The sequence below is a fragment of the Ochotona princeps genome, chromosome 6 (genome assembly GCF_030435755.1).
Source record: "Ochotona princeps isolate mOchPri1 chromosome 6, mOchPri1.hap1, whole genome shotgun sequence".
Taxonomy (NCBI): domain Eukaryota; kingdom Metazoa; phylum Chordata; class Mammalia; order Lagomorpha; family Ochotonidae; genus Ochotona; species Ochotona princeps.
The window spans coordinates 29925417-29946290 of record NC_080837.1 but is presented as its reverse complement, the minus strand read 5'-3'; the positions used below and the strand labels follow the sequence as shown (position 1 = coordinate 29946290).

The following is a 20874-nucleotide window of genomic DNA, read 5'->3' as shown; positions in this document are numbered from 1 at the left end:
AGGCATTACTTGGAGCTAAAAGAAATTCAGAGGTCAATTATTTTAACCCTCCATTGTACAGAACAGCACATATTTGACAGGCATACTAAGGTATAGAGAAGCCAAGTACTTTCTCCAAGGTCACACAGCTATTACTGCAGTGCCAGGGCCAAAAACTGAGTTTGCACTGTTACAAACAGGCTTTCTGTTTACTACAGCATATTAGAAGAAAAGGAATGTTAATCTGGGTATCTAACCTAGTCCCTGAAATCAGCCCCCCAAAAATCAGTCCTTCAAATCACTAAAGGAAAATGCCAATGTACTTCAAAGAAAGAATGTATACAGAATATACTTTCTTCCTGTGAACATATGATATTGCACACGTATAGATGACAAGCCACTATGCACATTTATTATTTGTGAAGGACATAAAGCAAAAGCTATAAAGCTGACCATAGCTCTTCTGGCAAAGTGCAGGATTTACTAGAGACTTTATAATTGGATACAAGCATGAGAGGTCCTCAGAATCAAAGACGAGCCAGTAGGACACAGGTTAAATACAGCCCACTCCGACCACAGTCCCAAAGGGCCCAAAGCAATTTGTGGTGTTGTGGCCACATGCCACTACTTCAAGTCAATTTCCCACAACTTGACATTTCAGTTTCCTGACCACTATCCAAAACAAGGGTAGATTTTTGTGCATTAAACTCCCTTTGCTTCATCATTGCTAGGCTTTTGGAAAGAAAAAAAAAGGCTAGTAAAAATTAGTGGGGATTTAGAGCTGATGATTTTGTGTATTGTTAAAGTACTGATGATGCAGACTGTCAAACAACCAAGCTCCATCTTGGCTCCAGTGTCTTTAGGGCTGTCTGGCTTAGTCTTGAAAGATTATGATCAAGAATGTCTCGAGTGCAGATTCTACTGCCAACTGCTAAGCCTTATCAAATAAACACATACACATACACCATATTCATGTGCCCATTATGTAGGCACACTTAGAAAAAGGAGTGTGTGTGTGTAGAAAGAGGAAGATAACTTGACTTAGCTCTAGTTTGTAAGACCAAATCTAGTAATGACAGATCAAGTTGAAGTGGAGTTATGAATCATATTTCTTGTCTAACAGTGAGTAAGTACCACCTGTTTTATTTCAACTGCTCTATATTCTCAACATTCTCAACATTACTAATCATAGGAAAAATAAGTATTCATTGAGCTTTTATAGTGTGTCGGGGCATTTTCTAAAAGCTTCACAAATATGTATTCACTCTTCATGCAATCCTATGAAATAGAACTATTACTTTCTCCAACATTGCAATGAACAAACTGAGGTACTGGAAGGCAAAGTGACTTGCAGAAGTTAGAAAGCTAGCTAACCAGCTTCAGGTACTGGAGGCAGGTTAATGCAAGAGAGGTACCATTTACACAGAGCTCCCTTATCTTACCAACCCAACACTCATTAACCAGGATACACATTATATTGTATGCTGTGTATTTTAAAGAAAAGTATCTCTAATAGGCTAACCAAATCAAGAAGAAATACATTTGTGATTTGGAAATAAAAGTTAAACATTTGAAAACTTCATTATCCATCTGTAACAGATGTAGCTGATCATAAGAAGTTACAGCAAAACATCCATCTCACTGTTGCAATTTCTAAACAAGTGATTGCTAAGAAACAAAGACTTTGATAAAATGGTTTCATTAGAGTAATAAGCTTTCATCTTACCTCACATACAGCGAAATGGGTACAACTGTGTTGAGAATGATGATATATGACCAGAATGTTAAAAATCCTGAGAACACTGCATTCTTCTCTCCTTCATTCCTAAAAAGGAACGCTCGGAATTGGTCCCCAACTTGATTCTCCCAGATTGAATTTCCTATCGCAAGAATAATTCCCAAGCATACCAGAAAACCAAAAATCTGAAATAAAAATAGAAATCTGGTTAAGATTTACTTTAACCCAGAGCTAGTCACTTCAGTATGATCTAACCACACTTGTAAATTCAAGAAATTTTTACTTGAAGACAAAGTCACCTAAATTGGAGGGTTTTCTTTTTTTTACTGCCTATCAGAGTTATACATAAGATTTAACATTTTCATGTCAGGAACTCAGCTAAATACATTTTCTTGCTTAATTCTCTCATTGCCTAAGATAGGAATAATCATCATCTTTACAGATTAAAAGAAAAAAACGCAAGCACAGAAAGACTGCATGCACCGCTTCCATGGTCACATAATTAACTTTGTATATTCACTTTGTAATAAGTGCAGCTCCTTAAGTGGCTTAAGAAGACCAGACTCCGTACTTTTCCCTAGGCAGCCCCAGTTTACATGTATCGTCCAGTTCTATTACAAATAATTGTCCTTTTTACCTTCAAAGACACCCAGTATGGAAAATAAATTGCATGATCATTCAAGGCATACAAGCCAAAGGAAGAAAATAGCAGTGACGAAGTGCTGTCTTCGGCTAATCACGTCTCTTGGCTATAGTTCTGGCCGCACAATCCCTACTTAGAGTTAACAAGAAAATATAAGCATTGACTGAAGACACGCATTGGAAAAAAATGGGGAGCAACCTAAAAATTGTGGGCTAAAACATATTGTTATTTGTGTTAATGTTAGCAAAACAGATATTTGGGGAGTAGAGCAATTTAGCAGACAAGATCAATTGCTGTGAATCCAGAATCTCAGCTTTGAGAGGAAGGACACCAAGTCAGTGAACATGGTGTGGCCTGAACCGAATGAGCTGCCAGAGTCGCAATGTTCTGCTCAGTGCCACACACACGAGAAAGGACATTACAGGAGCAACAAACGTTGTAAGAAGATGGAAATGCCAATTACTCTGATTTGATCACGACTATATAAAATATACTGAGTTGCCATCCTGTACTCTATCTATACAAGTGTTCCATTATTATAAAGTTTTTAAAGATGTTTCTTTTCTTTTTAAAAAAAAGATTTATTTATTTTTTTATTACGGTCAGATATACAGAGAGGAGGAGAGACAGAGAGGAAGATCTTCCATCCAATGATTCACTCCCCAAGTGAGCCACAACGGGCCGGTGCGCGCCGATCCGATGCTGGGAACCAGGAACCTCTTCCGGGTCTCCCACGCGGGTACAGGGTCCCAATGCATTGGGCCGTCCTCGACTGCTTTCCCAGGCCACAAGCAGGGAGCTGGATAGGAAGTAGAGCTGCCGGGATTAGAACTGGCGCCCATATGGGACCCCGGGGCGTTCAAGGCGAGGACCTTAGCCACTAGGCCACGCTGCCGGGCCCAAAAATGTTTCTTAAGATGTTTAATTAAAATCTTTAAAAATGCTTTTCACATTTGCAAAGAGCAGCATAAGATATCAAGGTCTCATGAAGATTCATTGCTAAGGAAGGAGTGAGACTCAGGAAAGGAAATGAACTTCCCCTATTTCTGTTTTCCTCCAAGAAAGGATAACCACAAATCCTACAGCTGACTTCTCTATTCTTTCATCTCACAAAACTAAGTATGGACATAGAAACACCATGGAGAAAGCCCGATGTAAGATACATTAGAAAACCATGTATTAGAGAAAAGCAATTACCAACATCTTACCCAACTGATGCCTGTATCACTACAAACAAAGGAGAAAAAAATTAATTGAATCATATTACTGTAAAGCATTAAGTCAGAAAGAAAATAAAGAATGGGTGGAGAATGAAGAAAGAGAAAGTGAAGGGGAGGCAGGAATCCCTGTACCTACAGAACCACATCATGGAAAAAAAATTATATATATATATAAAATTATATATATATATATATATAAAGCATTAAGCTATATGATAGTTGGCAGTAAATGCCCTAAATTGAAGATGAATTTGACTTCTAACTTCTCTCAAAGAACCATCTTATTTTCTATCCTATAACGTTTGGCTAGTTCTCTGCTCAGAACCAGTAATTTTATTCCACAGTAGAGGAACATGCAATCGTCACACAACTTTGGAGCTTGGATTGCAGTTATTTTAATGAGGAATTTTGGGAGAGGGCACAAACTCCTTCAGTCTTGTCCCAAAGAAACAGTTATAGCCAAAAGAAAAGCCCAGCCTGATGCTGCTAAATTAAAGTACATCTTGGGCAGTATTTTGTGTCAGTCAATGTTAATTTCCTTATTCAGTATTTAACTATTACACATCAGTGAAGGAAATATATATTGAGCTCAGATTTATTATGACAACATGTGAGACCATAATGGAGAGCATGGGGAAACATGATTCAAAGTCACTGTTCTCATATGACAAAATCAGTATCTTCAGACTTCCAGAGTCAAATATTAATCAAGTCAAGAGCATGGGATAGCACACACTTAACTAACAAAAGGCTAGAATGGGGGTAGGTATCTAATTAAGACACCCAGTGCCTGGGTTTGATCCAAGTTCCACTCTCCATTCTGGCTTCCTGTTAATACATACTCTGGGAGGCGTCATGTGATGGCTTGAATACTTGCATCCCTAACACCCTGGTCTTGAGTTCCCAGCTCCTGAATTCAGCTCAGCCATCCCTGGCTGCTGTGGGCATTTAGAGAGTAAACCAGTCGATGGGAGGTTCTCTCTTTCTCCCTGTGTGTCTCTCTCTCAAATCCATCAATAAGTACATAAAGCAATAATAAGCATATTTTAAAGGATGGGATGTGAGAAACACCTGTTTTCATTAAACAGGTGTTAGAGAAAATCATTTCAACCAATTTGTAGGAGAGACAGGTCACAGATTAAAGATATTTAGATGCCTCTGTGGGAGAATTATGACTTGGGGCTCAGAGGATTAATAAGAAGAAACAGTCACATAATTTGCAGGACACAAGGCAAATGGCGAAACAATACTCCATGTTATTAGGAAAGTCTGGATAGTGATATTGGACCAACTAAAACAAGCAGAAGGTCTTTCTGAGTGTAGGGCCCTATAGCTGATGAGGCAGACACCCATAAAGCCAGCCCTATTCATAAGCAATGCTGAGAGGACTTGGGCAGAGGTAAGACAGCCAAAACACCAAGCTGCCAGAAAAGTAAGCTTCGGTTTTTCAAAAACAAATCCTTGGATTATGGATAATTTGGAATCCTGTGAAGGACTCCATGAGTACTGACCAATCTCACACAACTTCTACCACAAGTTGTGAATCCATAATCTTGGATATAGAATAACTAAGCCTCAAATGTAAAAGTCTCCCAAATTGAGCCTCACAGGGAGACTATATTTCTGAAAGAATTTCCAGCAAAACGTAAGAAATGTATCAAGATAGCAATGACTGGCATTGCATAATTTTATTCTCATAACTTACCCACAGTACTAGCGTATTCATGAATCTATCGATGCTTGTTCTTTTAAACTTTGCCTTTCCACTGTTTTGCATCAGTTTAGTGTCTGGACCTGTAAGAAAAATAACAACTTGAACACTATTATGTATCAATAACAGTAATAATACTCATTTCAATGTTTCTGAAAGGTAAAAACACATATCTCAAAATAATTTTACTTGTACTAAGAGCAAGAGCCATCAAGTGGTGTTTGACTCAACTACTGGCTTAACAGCAATCTTCTAAACTGCAAGAAAATCAGTTTTCTTAAGATTAATTCAAAGAACTTTTATCTGAAAGATTTAAGGAAAGCTATTCTTTAAAATTTTGTTCATGAATTTCCTGGTGGTTTAAAGCAGTTAAACACAACTAAGACAATAAAATTGAATAATACCTTGGAAATATTAAAAAGTGTGCAGTAAACATAATTCACGATACGAAGGCTAAAAATGGAAGGGAAAAAAAATCCGATTACTTACTGAGAACTAGAAGAGAGGAGTTGGGGAATTTCCAACACAAAGAAATGACAGATGTTATAAGAGAAATGTTCATTAACTTTATTTGAACATGATACATTGTATATGTGTATTATCAGCCTACATACCATAAATATATTCCACTATTATGTGTCCATTGAAAAGTTTTAAGAGTTAGCTTCTCTTAAAAACTAAATAGAATTTAATCTTAAGGTCTCACAACAATCTCTTTAGTTGGAGATTATATTCCAGTGTACCAGCCCTGGTTGTGTATCATAGAACACCCACATTTTATCAGAATTATTTATTAACATCATATGAACATTGCGAGTAAAAAAAAATCTTTTGTAATAGAAATCACAAAGACCAAATAGAGTTTGTGACTGCTAAAAACTGAAATATTGACAAACTGGCTTGGTGTTCAAGGGTCACACTTTGTAGGCACATAAGCACACACACATTAACACTACACTTCATGGACTGATAAGCAAGTATTTTAATATTTATTTTCCTCATAACCAAAGATCTTGGAATAATTTTTGCTATAGTTCCTATTTCCTCATCTCCCCATTATTATTCAACCTCACTTCTAGACCAATCATTACAGCAAAAACAGTAATGCAGAAATTAACTCTCATGAAAGAACTTCAAAATTTTTATAGAAGTCATTGTGTTGTGGCACAGTGGCCAAAACTGCTACTTACAACACCAGTATCCTGTACCAGAATACTGGTTCAAGTCTGATCCACTTCTGACTCAGCTTGCTACTAATGCATCTGGGAACGCAATACATAACAGTTCAAGAGTTTAGGCCTTGACCATCCACACGGAAGAACCACATGTAGTTCGGGCTCCTGGCTTCAGCCTAGTCCAAATTTGCCCATTGCACTCATTTGAGAAGTAGATCAACAGATGAAAGCTCTCTCTTTTCTTTCTCTCTCTCTCTCTCTATCCCTATCTCTATCTCTATCTATTTCTTTTTCTGACTGTCGCCTTCTCTGTAACTCTGCCTTTCAAAAAATAAATATTTAATGGACAAAACATTCATGGAAAATTTAAATTTAATTGTATTCTTAATTCTCTTAATTCTATTTTTCTGTGAACATTGTGAAGTTTTGCAATGGAAACTTGAAGACCCAAGTTACCTAAGTTTTCTCATGTAGTGGTCAGAGCCAGAACTTGAACCTCAACAGATCTAACTTCAAATCTCTTGCTCTAATTTTTTAAAACTATATAAACTCATCAACCAGTATATATTTAATATTGTATTTCATTCAGACTTTTAAAATTAAACGAATGGAAAAGGATCATTAGAATAGAGTTTATTTAAAAAAAACTCTTTACAAAAGTGTAGGCAAAGGTACATGGAAAACAAAATGTTAGTGCAGCAAGCAAGAGCTTAGCCATCAAACTATTTCTCTACTTAAACCAGAAGGGATGAGCGGAGAGAGGAATTATAGAACCCTAACAGAGAAAGGCAGCAAGGGTCTGTACCCTTTATGGACAAAGTAGTCAATGTTGAGGGACCTAGCCAGTCTGCAGTGATCACACAGAGATACATCTGGGAGAGAAAAAAAAATACCTTGACCTTAATCTTCTCTCCTTTTCACTCTTCCCCAGGGCTCACTGACAGAATCCAACTACAAGCCAGAGTTCAAGAAATCCTCTACTGTAAATCACACAAGTCAGCCTCTGGGTCAGACAGAAGAGTTGAGAAGAGAACTGAGGCAAAAGGGAGACATCCAGAAAAAAATAAAAGTAAAACCCAAGATAGGGCTGACACCTTCAGACACTTTAAATGAAGAAGATGTTGTCCTCTGCAATCAGACTTGCTTCTCTGCTGAGCAGAAGGAAAGCCGTAATTAGAGTGATGGACCCACCCATTAATGTAAATAAATGATAGATTTATAAAGTAAACTATATCAGCATCAACCACATTCCTTGCATAATTCTTCATGGTTGGTATAATATATTAATATAGAAATAATAGCCCTTAGTTCATTCTAGATAACCTTCATAAGCTCTATCTGCTCACCTAAAACTAAGTGTCTCAAGAATCAGGAGATCTAAGACACTCATTAACAAAATCAATCATTAATTCTTCTGCTTGCCATTATTCCAGGTAAGCTTCTTGTTAACATCTGTGTCCTAGCTAAAGCCAACACTACCATGTTCTGCTTACAGATACCACCTGATAAGGGTGTCCAGGATGCTCCTCACTATTCCTGCCCATGCATAGACAGAAGTTTTCCCAACTGTCAGCCTAGGGGGCAGGCAGTATGCTCTGAATTGACGATGAAAGAAGGGAAAAGTGTGACAAAGGTTCAGCATTGTCCAACATACGCATTTTTTTTCATTGAGGCTTTCCAGTGTACTCCTCATTATGCCCATGTTGTTGCAGAAGGAACCAAATGTCCAGAGGAGTAATTAACCAAGGTTACTTGTTACCACAGCTGGCAAACATATCTGAACCCAGATCTTCTCTACTCAAATTGGGCAAATGTATCACCTCATTTCTTTCCATGTAACAAAATTCTCCCACTGAGACAAAGTTATAAAGGAAAGCTCTCAACAGCTGTGCTAGTATATATATAACATGCCGCGGTTGAACTAGGATTGTAAATTAATCATTCAAATGCAAACAAGACACCCCACTTTCTGCAGCAGGGAGCAAACCCAACAGGACCTTCAAAAAGTCTCAGTGCACAATACACAATTTTATTTCCCTGACTGAAGAACAAAAGCAGCTGATGAAAGTCATGAAGCCAAACATGTTCATCTCCAGATAAAAGCACATCTACTGCCTCACTTCTAGGGATTTCCCAAGTCCCTACAATGGCAGTGCCCCAAGCAGCAAGGGCCCTGTTGACGTCCACAGCTGAGAGTACTTAGGGGGAAGAGGGAGAACTTCTCTAAGCTTGGACCCCAACGGAGCCTTTAATGAACATGTTGTTGTTGTTGAAGAAAGTCAGTTAAGGAAAAACATCCCAACTTTGATTGCACATATAGTCACCGGCCCCAAATTACATCTTAATTTGGTGTCACAATAAACAAGATTTTGGAAAATCAAGAGCTGGCGATGGAAGTTATGGGTACAATTTCAGTGGCTTCAGGAAATGGGGCTACTGAAATCTTCCTCAGTAGGAGTGTGCCACCTTGGGGTCACAGAAGTAAAGCAGAGAAGGGAAAGATGGCAGGATAAAGTCGAAGAGGCACTTCCACTCCCTCCTCTGTCGCTGCACCACTCCCACCAGGCACTGTTTCCAGAACCTGCTATCCTGCTTACAAAAAGAAGCAGCAACTACGGAGCACAAACAGAAATGCCTCCAAGAAAGAAGGCTTTTTCAAAAGGGCTTCTTGACCTTTCCAAACAACATTCACAACAGAACAAGGGACCTTCTTTCATGATTTTCCCTCACTTCAAAGGTGGCTGTTTAATACAGAAAATAGCAGGAGCAATTCAGATGTGGTCTAAGGAAACAGAAATTCAACAGTGGGTTTCTAAACTGCACTGTGTAATGAGGACCCTGGGATTCTGAAGTTGCAGGTGTCAGGGGCTCCCTGTATATCAGGACTTCCTGGGCTACTTTAAGATCAAAGTCCCTTCCACCTCCAGGTCCCTGCACTCTAAAGTCAACTCCAGAGCTGTGCTGTGTGCTTCATGAAAGCACCATTCTCCTTTAAATGTGCAGACCGGTGGGATGCACTGATCTGTGTCACAGGGAGGGGCATACAGATCCACCCCAGGGAAGTACCTGCAAAAACCACCAATCCAAAGCACCAGCTGGTGTTTCTGAGGACACAGCCTCTCAGGATGATCTTCTCATTGTTGAGGGGGTATTTGCTTTCCTTCCAAGAGAGGACGCCTGAGAATTGATCTAATTTGTTGTTAGGTGCCTCGCAGACAACAATCCCTGCAAAAGAGAGAAAGAAAAGCTCTTCATGCTGCCGCTCAGACTGTCTGCAGTCCTCCACTCCTGTTTTACCACCTCCCCAGTCATACACACTAGATGTAGCCTTCCTTTTTAAACTTCATTATGTCACATGTCCAGCATCATGCTAGGAAAATAAGTGGGGTGGTACAATGATTGAGAACCATCAGACATCTTGCAACACAGCTCTCTGTGCTATCCAAACGAGAAACCTCAGGAGCCAAGAGATTGTTTTTCCCTTAAAGGAAATCACGCATCTTCACTTCTAGTTTGTAGCAAATGGTTTTTGAAAAGAGAAAGTGAGGACTGTCCTAAAAGTTTTTCTTTGGCCTTGATGTGAACTGTCAAACAGGCTAAGATGGCATACTTCCAGTTTCACAGCACAAGTTAATCATCTTTCTGGTCTCCGAGTTTCAGAGATCCTATAGCCCACCACAGACAGAGCTGGATCTCGTTTGCCACATGTGCCTGGGAATGCGTGTGATTCCTTTCAGCTGTTCTTTGCTTCTTATCTTGATTAGATTTAGAGCTGGGGGAGACTCACAAAGGCACCATTTAACTTGCCCCAATCTGGCCAGATATTTCTATCTTTTATCAATTACAAGCCCATTCCAAACACAAGCACATGTCTACTCCATGTCAATGAATCAATTTGTTCCATTATTTCAATAAGAAAATACACATTTAGGGTGGGAGTCATTAGATAGAAAAAGAAACCAGAAATAATCTTTGATGAATCTTGTCACAAAACATAACCATTAGATTAATGTTCATTTGTCTTGCAAACAAGTGGTATTCAGTTTCTACACGTAAAGAGTAAAAAGGTATACATAAAAAAATAGCATGGAGAGAAGGAAAGAGGACTGAGGGGAGAGAAAACAAAGAGGGAAGAAAAAATAAAAGAGTGTAGGTAGATCCAATCAAATTTCAAGTCAGAATCAGGCAAGAGGTTACTGACTACAAGTTTCCCTCACTCCAAAACAGTAAAACGTACATGAATTTAATCAGCAGCCAACATGGCAGGTTGAAACCTAAAAAGTGTTGTTTGTAAAATAAAGGGAGTGGGGGATTTCTTCAGGTAAAAATGGAGAAACGTCTCCATCATGGTGCCTCCATTCTTCTCCAAGTGACCTGTTCACCTGCCAGCTGCTTGTACTGGTTGCCTTCTTTCCCAGGAAGTAACCAGTTTTCACACGGCCTGATCACTGCTGACTAACCGATAACTAACTTCAGCAGACCTTGCATCACACAAGAGAAACAAGTCAACTGAACCCTGAAATAAATAAGGGATTCTGGGCCTCGCGACTGTTTTTCCAAACTCGGAGTTAGGTCAAATAAGCCGACAAAGTCATTTCTTACAGCAAAGGAAGAGATTGGATTCTGGTTAGCTCTCATGATAGCCTACCAAGGATAATACAGCACAAAATTAAGATCGATTTAAATTAGCTTAAGTTGTTTGTTTGACTACATTGTGGATAAGGACTTTTCTGAATTCTCAAAATCTGTGATTTTTTTCTTGACTGATAATTTTCATTCCTGAATTCAGTACAACCTTGAGTATTACCAGCAAAATCTACAGGAAACAATAACAGGTTGATTACTATTCCAATTTCTTGACCAAGGACTCAATTTCTTAGGCTTCAAATTTGACCACAAAAAAAAAAAAAAAAAAAAGTGCTCTGGGCAAAAACATGAACACAATCCCTGCCAATAGGAATATAAAAAACAGGCTTATTTGATCATTTTCATTGTCGTAAGCAAAGACTGTCATGGAGGCAAATACAGCCTTGAACATGTTGGCTCAGTCCTCCCTGGCCCCAGGGCTCATCTACTCTGGCCCCACATCAAGGGAGTGGTCTAGACAGACACGGGCAGAAAGGGGTTCTGCTGGGTTCTTGGAAGCCAATCCCCAATTCAGCTTTCTCAAACAGTGTGGGCCCAATGATTGAAGGACTAAACATAGGACCCAGTCAAAACACAGTGGCAGGAAGAAAGCTTTTTTTTTTTTTTTTTTTGGTCATTAAGAACCCTTACACTTCCCTTTTCTCAGCATACAACAAAAAAGCTTCCCAATTTCTGTTTTTTTCCAGATCTAAAAGAAGAGAGCAAGTTGTTTTCAAGGGAGTGCTGAATTCACCTCTGTATTCCTGTAACGGCCACAGTGTCAACCTAATAGGACCTTAAGGTGGGATAGATGAATGGAAAGCAATTCAGATAATTTCAAGGAGTAGGGTGGGAGATGACATGGATATTATAATAAGACTAAAATGATGGGAATGGGGGAAATGGCAGAGATTCCTATGGCAATAATGATAAAGGAGTATTGGAAGACCAAATAGCAGGGCTGCAGCAGAGGTGCTGGTTTGGCAAACATGATGGCAGCCAAATGGAACTGACACACTGAAATCTAGGAACCTTAAAGCACAGTAGAAGCAGCTAAAAATATATCCTCATCAAAAACCAAAAATCTGAGAACCTTTTCCTTTCGTTAATCACATCAGAGAAGACAAAAACCAGTTTACAAATTGAAAACAGTCAAGAAAATAGATAATTTCTTACAATGATCATTGGCTGAATACACAGAGCAAAAAAAGTCTTTAATGGGCAGTGACACAACTGGTGGAGATTATGTCATTAATTAGGCTGAAATATCATCAAATTAGCATTCATTTGCCCCTCCAAAGAGGAAAGAGGTAAAAGCAGACAGCAATTCATTCATTTCACAATCATAAAATTTGTTCTAGGCCTTCTTAGATAACTAAGTCAGCTACTTTGTTGAATAATTGTCAAGTTGATCAAATTGAAGATTAAAGGACTTCAAGAAGTTCATGGAAAAATATAATTTAAAGATGTTTATTTGGATGTAAAAATGATATTCAGGTATATTTCAAAAACTTTTGAAGATACTTCAATGTGGAAGTGTAGCGTTTATCATTAATACAGTAACCAATATTCCACAACTATCTGGAGAAACTGACTTTATTTCCTCCCATGTGCTATATTAGTATTACTAGCATTATCTCTGGATTTGCTGCAGTGCAATTCTTCCATTAGACAAATCATCTATTGCCTAAAACATCGCTCTTGCTATGCAAAAATTTCTTTAGCCAGGGACTTGCCCACTAGTGTTGCCCTAGTCATTGTGATAAATATTTTTCTTAGAAGAGTGTCACCTGGGTATTTTCTAAAACCTCTCCAACCTTGTAGCCTCAGCTACTCTCCTCATTACCACCTTAAGAACCATATCAGCACCAACAAAGAGGCAAATTGGTCTTCAAGTCTTCATATGCAATCTTTGCCCCAGGCATAAGCCATGCCATTAAGTTATGCTTCTTTCTAGGTGAGTGGGAATGCTAGCTGCTAGGCCAAAAACCAACCAGCCTCAGCTAACTGAGGCTTTCTTCATTTTTTTTTTAACCAGAAAGAGATGCTTATTTTCCTGTGTTTTAATTACACACATGCTATCCTTTAGAAGGGACCACAAAATACACAAAGATTCCTGAATAAAGAGTCAACCATTCCCTGGTTCAGAAATCAGTATTAACAGTCACACAAAAAATGTAAACTTGTCATGAGTTGCAGAAAACAGATCTCAGTCAACTCAGTAACAATATGCAAAAGATTGTTAAACACATTTGGACAATTTACATCCGGGGCTTTCCTAACGGCAAAAGAATATCCAGTTTACAAATGTGTCATTGACAACCATTTCCAGTTATTTGTCAAGGTTTTTCATGTTCCATAAGATATTAACTTAAATCAAAGCCCACCCAATTTATTTTTATATATTTGTGATTATATCAGATCATGGTATGTATCAACAGACTACATATCAATACTTTTTCTGATGTTTGAAATGTTTAAAAATATTTATAGAAGAACTTTTGAAATAACTGGATTTATCTACAGTAATACAATTCTGTCTTGCGCACTGTTCTCACATGTCTGCCAAGCACTTCTATATATGCTTGTCAAGGATCCTGGCATTCAAACATACTGAAAACACTGCAACTTTTGATTTCTTTAAAGACTTATTTATTCAGCAACATGATCTCATCCTAGTCCTGGATGGACTTGATCTTTAATCATGGATTTTGCATCTTTAGAGTATTCTTAGCATGCATGTTTTACCTTGATCAGGAGCTAAACATGTGCTGAATTGCCTCACCCTCCAATGCTGCCTTTCTGCTTGTGGGTCAGAGATAAAGATTCTATATCCTCTGTAGAAGAGACTTTATCAGTATGCTGGGGTTCCTACTGTTTTGTCTATTTAGTAGCCATATAAGACTATATATGACAATATAAGAGTTATGAAATTTATCTGGATATCATCCTAAACTGGAGCAAATACTAATATCTTCCTTCAGGCACAATAAGAATTTAGTAAGGTATTTTATGTAATTACTTAGCACGGTGACCGATGCATGTGTAGAGCCTGAAAACTTTTGGCCATTTACCTTATTAAGGGCATCCCCAGAGCTGTAAGTTCTGTGAAAGTGCACCCTGCATCTGACTTCTTAACCTCTGTATTTGCAGGCTTAGCAAATTTCTTGGTGTTACATTAAATATACCTTTATTGAGTAAATGAGTGAAGAATGAAATGCTTGGAAACACAACCAGGAAGACACTATGCCTGGATAAAGATGCAGAAGTGGAGAGGCAAAGAGGCTTGCCCAAGATATCCTGAGACTCAACCCATCTCAGTTTTTAACCTTGTTGTCCCCACTTAGGGTCCTCAGTGGAGCCCTTTCTAGGAATAAGAATAGAGAAGACAGGTCTTTGGATATGTGGGAGATGGGCAGTTACAGTAACACATTAAAAACTTGAAGTTTGGTGTTACAGATACTGTTTTGGCAAGTCTGGAGGGGGGGGGGGAATCACTTAATAACCAAAGCAAAAATAATGTCATATCCAGATGTGCCCCGAAGTCACAAGCTGTAAGATAGACACAGCACAGACCAAACACGGGAAAGGGCATGCTTCCGATACCTGTCTCGTCTATTATTCCTTGCCATAGTTAAGCAGGGCATTTCCAAATGCACATGATGCTGATGTCATACTTCTATTTTAACTAAAGAATGCTATATCCGGTTTTGATCTCTGTTTCAATAGCCTTTTACTAATCATCAGAAAAATCCAGAATCTGTTGACACTATTAGAATAAGTTAAAGACAACAAAATTAGAGGTTGGGAAAGAAAACGGAGGATAAAAGGATCAAAAGAAACTTAATAACACAGAGATATACTGAATTCTGCACATTTCATATTACATCTTGTCCTTCGGAAACATTAATGAATACATAAATAAATTAATTTGGTGAGTGATACGAAATACAAAAGAAAGAATTACAGAGAAAGACACTGCACAAGGACAAATAACTAACATAAGAAGTGAAAGAGGAAAATGAAAGTGGAAAAAACAGAATAGCACAGTCTTGTAGATAAATAATTGAAGATAGTATTAGAGTGTGGGTGTTTGAAGAATAAGGGAGAGACTGAAACTAAAATATGCAGACTGGACTTGGAATGAAGTACATGTAGGGAAAATGGGGAAAAATGAAAGCTACTGGAAAAAGCAACTGTGGCAAGGGATTTAGGGTTTGTTAATTGTCCCAACTCTTCTACATTTTTCATACCACAGCTTACATCAGAGACCCTTGAGTTCTTTAAACTTGGCTGCTAACAGGAAAATCTAATTTGTGCTTACATCAAATTAACCCCCATTAATCCAATCAGATTCCTTCATGGAAACAGGAAATCATCTAATAGGAATAAACCCATACGACGCCATGCAGCCTTGCAATTTAGACTGAAACGTAACCTATGGTTTCAGAATGAAATAGTAACTCCAGCACAATTTTCATCTTACCCCAGAAGTGTACCAGCCTCCTGAGTCTGACATGTTTTTCTGAAAAGCAACCACAATTTGACAAAATAGAGAATAAAAGACAAGTGTTATGTTGCCTTTGCTTAGGAAAGCAATTATACATTGGGAATTACGTTGCATATCCTTTGTGAGGCAAATTTAACTCACATCAGAGAGTAGCACTTATTAATGTAGTTTAGAATTAATTTTATGGAGCATTTTTAAAACACTGCTTTTATATATGGGCAAGTCCTTTAAGCTTCCTAAACCTGTTTCCAAATGGCTATACAAGAGTTTTTAGGTCAGGGAGTATTCTTGCCTTCAATTTTAGCAACATGTATACAGTTTAAACCAGGGGCAGAGCTAGTGCTATGGCCTAGGTTAGGCCTCTGATGAGGCACCAGTTCATGTCCTGGCAGCTCCATTTCCTATCCAGTTCACTGCTAATGACCTGGGAAAGCAGCAGAGGATGGCATGAGCGCTTGGGTCCCCATCCCCACATGGGAGACCAGAGAAAGTTTCAGACTCCTGGCCTTTGGCCTGGCCCAGTCACTGGGAAAATGAACCAGAGGATGGAAGCTACACACACAGAAGGCCACCCAAGCTGCATCAGAATATGAAGGAAGCAAGATAAAAACCTTTACTGTGTTTATGCTGAGAGTCCAATATTGTTTGTAACTGTATCTTAGTGCAGGTTATCGGTACCAATAGCTATGAAAGGAAACTAAATGATTTTAACAGTCATGTTCTACTTTTTAATGGTTAAGAACGCCAAAAATCCTGAATTTCTATCTCCTTATATACTGACAGATGTATAAATACACAATTTTGCCAGCAAAGAAATAAGTATTGGTAAATTACGTTTAAGTTACCCTAAATACTCAATGAGATATTTAAAGTAAATATTTGGACTCATGAACACATTTGCTTCTCTTGGACTGACATAACTAAAATTTTATTGAAAAACATTACTTAGTAATAGATAATTTGGGTTAACCTAATCTGAATCATTTTGGTCAGAGTTTTGTGGTTATTTCTCCTTAGAGAATATTTTTCTATAAGCATTTGTTATTCCAGCATTCATTGAAGATAATTTAAAATATTAACAGAATCCAGACAGTGTTTACAAACAAATGCAAAGCACAGACAATATATACTCTATGCTATGCATTGAGGAAACTTTATAATGTAAACTTCCCTGTGTCTTAACTTATAGGATTATGTAAATCCAAAGAAAACAGCTTAGAAGAAAATTTCAAACTCATGAAGATTTGTTAATACGCCAAAATCAATCTATGTGGGAATGGTAATATTCAGGGCCAGAATTACAAGTGAGCCAAGCCAGGGAATGTGGAAGATGGGAGGAAGGTCCCACATGTTCTCCCTACCACCTAGCATGGTACCTACAACCCTGCCATTATTGTTTCATTCTTTTGATTCCTGAAGGATTTTATGTCTTCATAGTCTCTTAGTCAGAAAATGCTTCCCTCCCTAGAACGGACAATATCTAGAGCTCCTTCCATGAATAGTTAAGGACAACCTTAACAGAAAACAATGAAACATAGCTACGAAAGAACAAGCATAGTGACCTGAAGATCAGATGCTGGGTTGGACGATGTGAAGATGATGATTTTTAAAAATAGCCTGACATAAAAGATAACATAGTCAACTGATTAAGAAACCCAAAATTATTCTACCAGCACTGTGGTGTAGTGGGTAGAGCCACTGCCTGTAGCACCAGCATTCCTTGTAAGTGCTGGTTTGAGTCCTGGTGGCCCTGCTTCCAATCCAGTTCCCTGAAAATGTGCATGAGAAAGTAGCAGAAAATTCCTCATGTACTTGGACTCCAGAACTCATACAAGAGACCAAAATGAATCTCCTAGTTCCCAGTTCCAGCCTAGCCAAGATTTGGCTATTGTGACCATTTGGGGAGTGAACCAGTGAAGATCTTTCTCCATCTTCCTCTCCTTCTCTCCCCCCTTACCTCATTTCCTTGTAACACTTTCCTTTAGATAAATTTTGAGAGAGAAGAAAAAATAAACCTAAATATCCTTCCTACTATCTTCACCATGCAAAGCAATGAAACACATGAAATAGGATAACTAGTCACCAAGTTTGCAGCTTAGTGTCTGATTTTCACTGTGGCATCAGAAAATAATGGATGGTTGCTAGACTTGGAGTTAGAAAAGTGTGGCCTGCATTCACCCTCAGCAATTCTGAGGGACTACAGGAGGCCAAGGTCAGGCAAAGGAAGGACAATATGGGTTGAAGGCAACAAGATCTAAAGAACAAAAAAAGACAAAATGATGAGCTGAGAAAACCATTCTCCCCTTCATAAACTAATTAACATGAGAAGAGATTACAGACTTTTGTGCCTGCAGATTTTTACTGTTCTACCAACAAATGAAAAGAAACATAGCTTGGATCTCAGATAATGGTTTATGATGTTACTTTTTGGTTTTGACATATTTTTGTGATTAAAACACTCACCATCAAATCTTGCAAGTCTGCTAATATCTGCTCCAAGTTCTGAGGTGACCGAGAGTGCATGACGAACTTTAAGGTTTGTTTCCCTATAAAAAAATGAGTAACACAACAAGGATTTGTATCTGGAACAGCCCCTACAGCAACCTACCAAAGCAACCAGGTGGGTGTAGTGCATGCAAACCCTCTCAGAAAGCCCCTGACTGGAATGTCACTCACACTTTCCCACTGTCAGGGCAAAGTAGGCAGAGACTCCTCAGGCTCCGCCCACAGCACATCTGTTCAACATGGTAATCTGCCTTGCCATGTGAAGGGCCAGAAAACAGAATAACTATAGCTTCATTCTTACCCACTCAGCCATCATGGGTGAGTTATAAAGCACATCAAGAGTGGGAACACAGTTGCCAAGTAAAGGCGGCCAACATCATTGCAGAGTTTACTATCTAGTTAGGGGTTTTACATGCAAAACATGGTCATGGTTATTTCACAGTAGCTGCAATCTAAATGAGAAAATGAATACAGCTTTCTATTTCTTCTAGTATCAGTCCAATAAGCCCATAAGTATAGAAAAGTGGAACCAGACAAGCTTAGCTGATCATAGGAAGATGATCGTGGTACAGGCAGAATGACCCCCACATAGTACAGATGGCCATCTGACGTTCATGGGACAGCCAGCAAGGAAGATTCTAAAACCATCATGCCTTGTGCTGAAGGATTTATAGCCCAGTTTTCTCATTAAGTTCAACCTAATTTCCTTCTTCTATAAGTTAAAGACAATCTGTCAAGACTCCTGTCATCAGCATAAAAGTTTTGTAGTGGGTTTATTCAATCAACAAACACCGATTCAGCATGTATTATATTCCCCCAGAATATTCAGTGCTGGCCAAAAAAGACTTACTATATTCTTCAAGGAAACAAGTAGGAAAAAAACAAACAGGTAATATCATACATGGGATTACATGCCAACCCAGGAAATAACTGAGTTTAGAGAGCAGAGAAGCAGATATCCTGGAGGCATATCAATGCGACTTTCATAAATGAGTTTCAGCATAATATTAAAACAATTAAACGCATCTCAAGGAATGGCCATTGGAGAAATCACTTTAAGACAAAGTTGAATGCATAGTTACACTTTGTTTATCCAAAAGCAACCTCATCAATTAGTATCTGCTCATTCCTAGGAGATGAGATGAGTAGCAACTGATCTAGAGAAACTTCCTAGACAAGGCAGGAACAGAACTCAGCCTCATAGACAAGAGAAATCAGTGGTGCAGCAGCTCAAGAACCAATATGCTCATCCATTGGAACTCTTCATGTATCTGATAAAGCCTGTCTCATCAACTAAGCCAGACAGCCCTGGCTCTTTCGCCTACAGCATGTCATTCATCAAAAAGCATCATTAATTATTTCAAGTTATTTCCTCAGGATTCCTCCAGCATCTCTTACCTTCCAATATGAAAACTAAAAGGATAATAATAACACAAAGACCCTGTTCATCCTATGAAATATGTTTTTCTTGACCCCTGATGAATACCTCCATGTTTCCCATAACCTTTCTTAGTCTGCTGGGTGTCCTGATACTCTTCAAAGTAACTTTCAGTTTAATACAGAAAGATCACATATTCCTTTTGCTGTTTTTCTTAACACTGATGTCTTGCAAAACAATAGGAGGACATGATTACCAACATATTGACAATGACCCAATCTGGAGACAGAATACATAGCCACACCCACTTCCCCATCTCATCTTTAATGTTTGGAAAATATCAATCAATTATCTGTTTTTATCATTTTGCCTTTTCAAGGATTGTATGAAATTGGACTCATACAGCATTTGGGATGGACCTTTTATTAAGCATGATTCTCTGAAGATTCAAGCAGGTTGCTTCTTGTAATCAATAGCTCATTCCTTTTCATTGCTGAGTAGTATTCTATGATGTACCAGTCTGTTCAACCACACAGCCACTGAAGGATATATAAGCTGCTTCCCATTCTCAGATATTGTTACTAAAGATACTATAAACATTCTTGTCCAGATTTCTTAGAGAGCTTTTGTAAATCTTCATTCCTCTGGGATAAAAGTCAAGAAGTCAAATTTACTATGTGTGTACTGGATCAGTTTAGTTTTTCAGAAGTTGTCAGATTTCCAAAGTGTCCACAAGATTTTACATTCTCAATAGTAATGTAACAGAAATACTGTATTGCCATGTTTTCTAGCAGTTAGATTTGTCATTATTTTTTAGCCATTCTGATAAGTATGCATATAAATGATTTCTCATTGTGCTTCTAATTTTAATTTTCCTTAGGCTAATGATATTGAAGATCTTTTTAGGTGCTTGTTTTCCATTGGTATGTTCTCTTGGGTGAAATGTCTGTTCATATCATTTGCCCATTTTTCTGTCTGTATGCTTTCTTTCTGCTGTAAAATTGTAAGAATTTTTTTATATTTAAGACAAAATTATTTTCAAAATTAACATCAGATACGTGCTTTGCAAACAGTTTCTCCCAATCCACAATTTATCTCAAATGTTCCTGAGAGGATTTGCTGTGGAGCAAAACTTTTCAATTTGGTAAGTCTAGTTTATCAGTTTTTTAAAGGATCAATTCATTTGAGCAAAATCTGAGAATGTTTTGACTAGTTTAAGTCCTCAAACTTTTACGTTTTCCATCCATTTTACTACTTGAAATGTTTATATTTAAATTCAATTTCCTTAATAATTACAGAACCACTCCAGTTACCTGTCTCATGTTAACTGTATATTTTGTATTTTTATAGGAATTTCATATGAATTATCACCAATTTCATCCAAAATGT

At 38.1% G+C, this 20874-nt stretch overlaps 1 protein-coding gene across 1 annotated transcript in view; it reads right to left on the bottom strand.

Annotated features, from left to right (window-relative positions):
- ATP8B4 (ATPase phospholipid transporting 8B4 (putative)) overlaps window positions 1-20874 on the bottom strand; it is a 254776-nt gene that overhangs the window by 80177 nt on the left and 153725 nt on the right. The window contains exons 9-12 of the mRNA XM_058665877.1: window positions 18066-18148; window positions 9533-9691; window positions 5286-5374; window positions 1706-1902 (exon numbers count right to left, since the gene is read on the bottom strand). Coding sequence (XP_058521860.1) covers window positions 1706-1902; window positions 5286-5374; window positions 9533-9691; window positions 18066-18148 — 528 coding nt within the window. The remainder of the gene's footprint in view (window positions 1-1705; window positions 1903-5285; window positions 5375-9532; window positions 9692-18065; window positions 18149-20874) is intronic.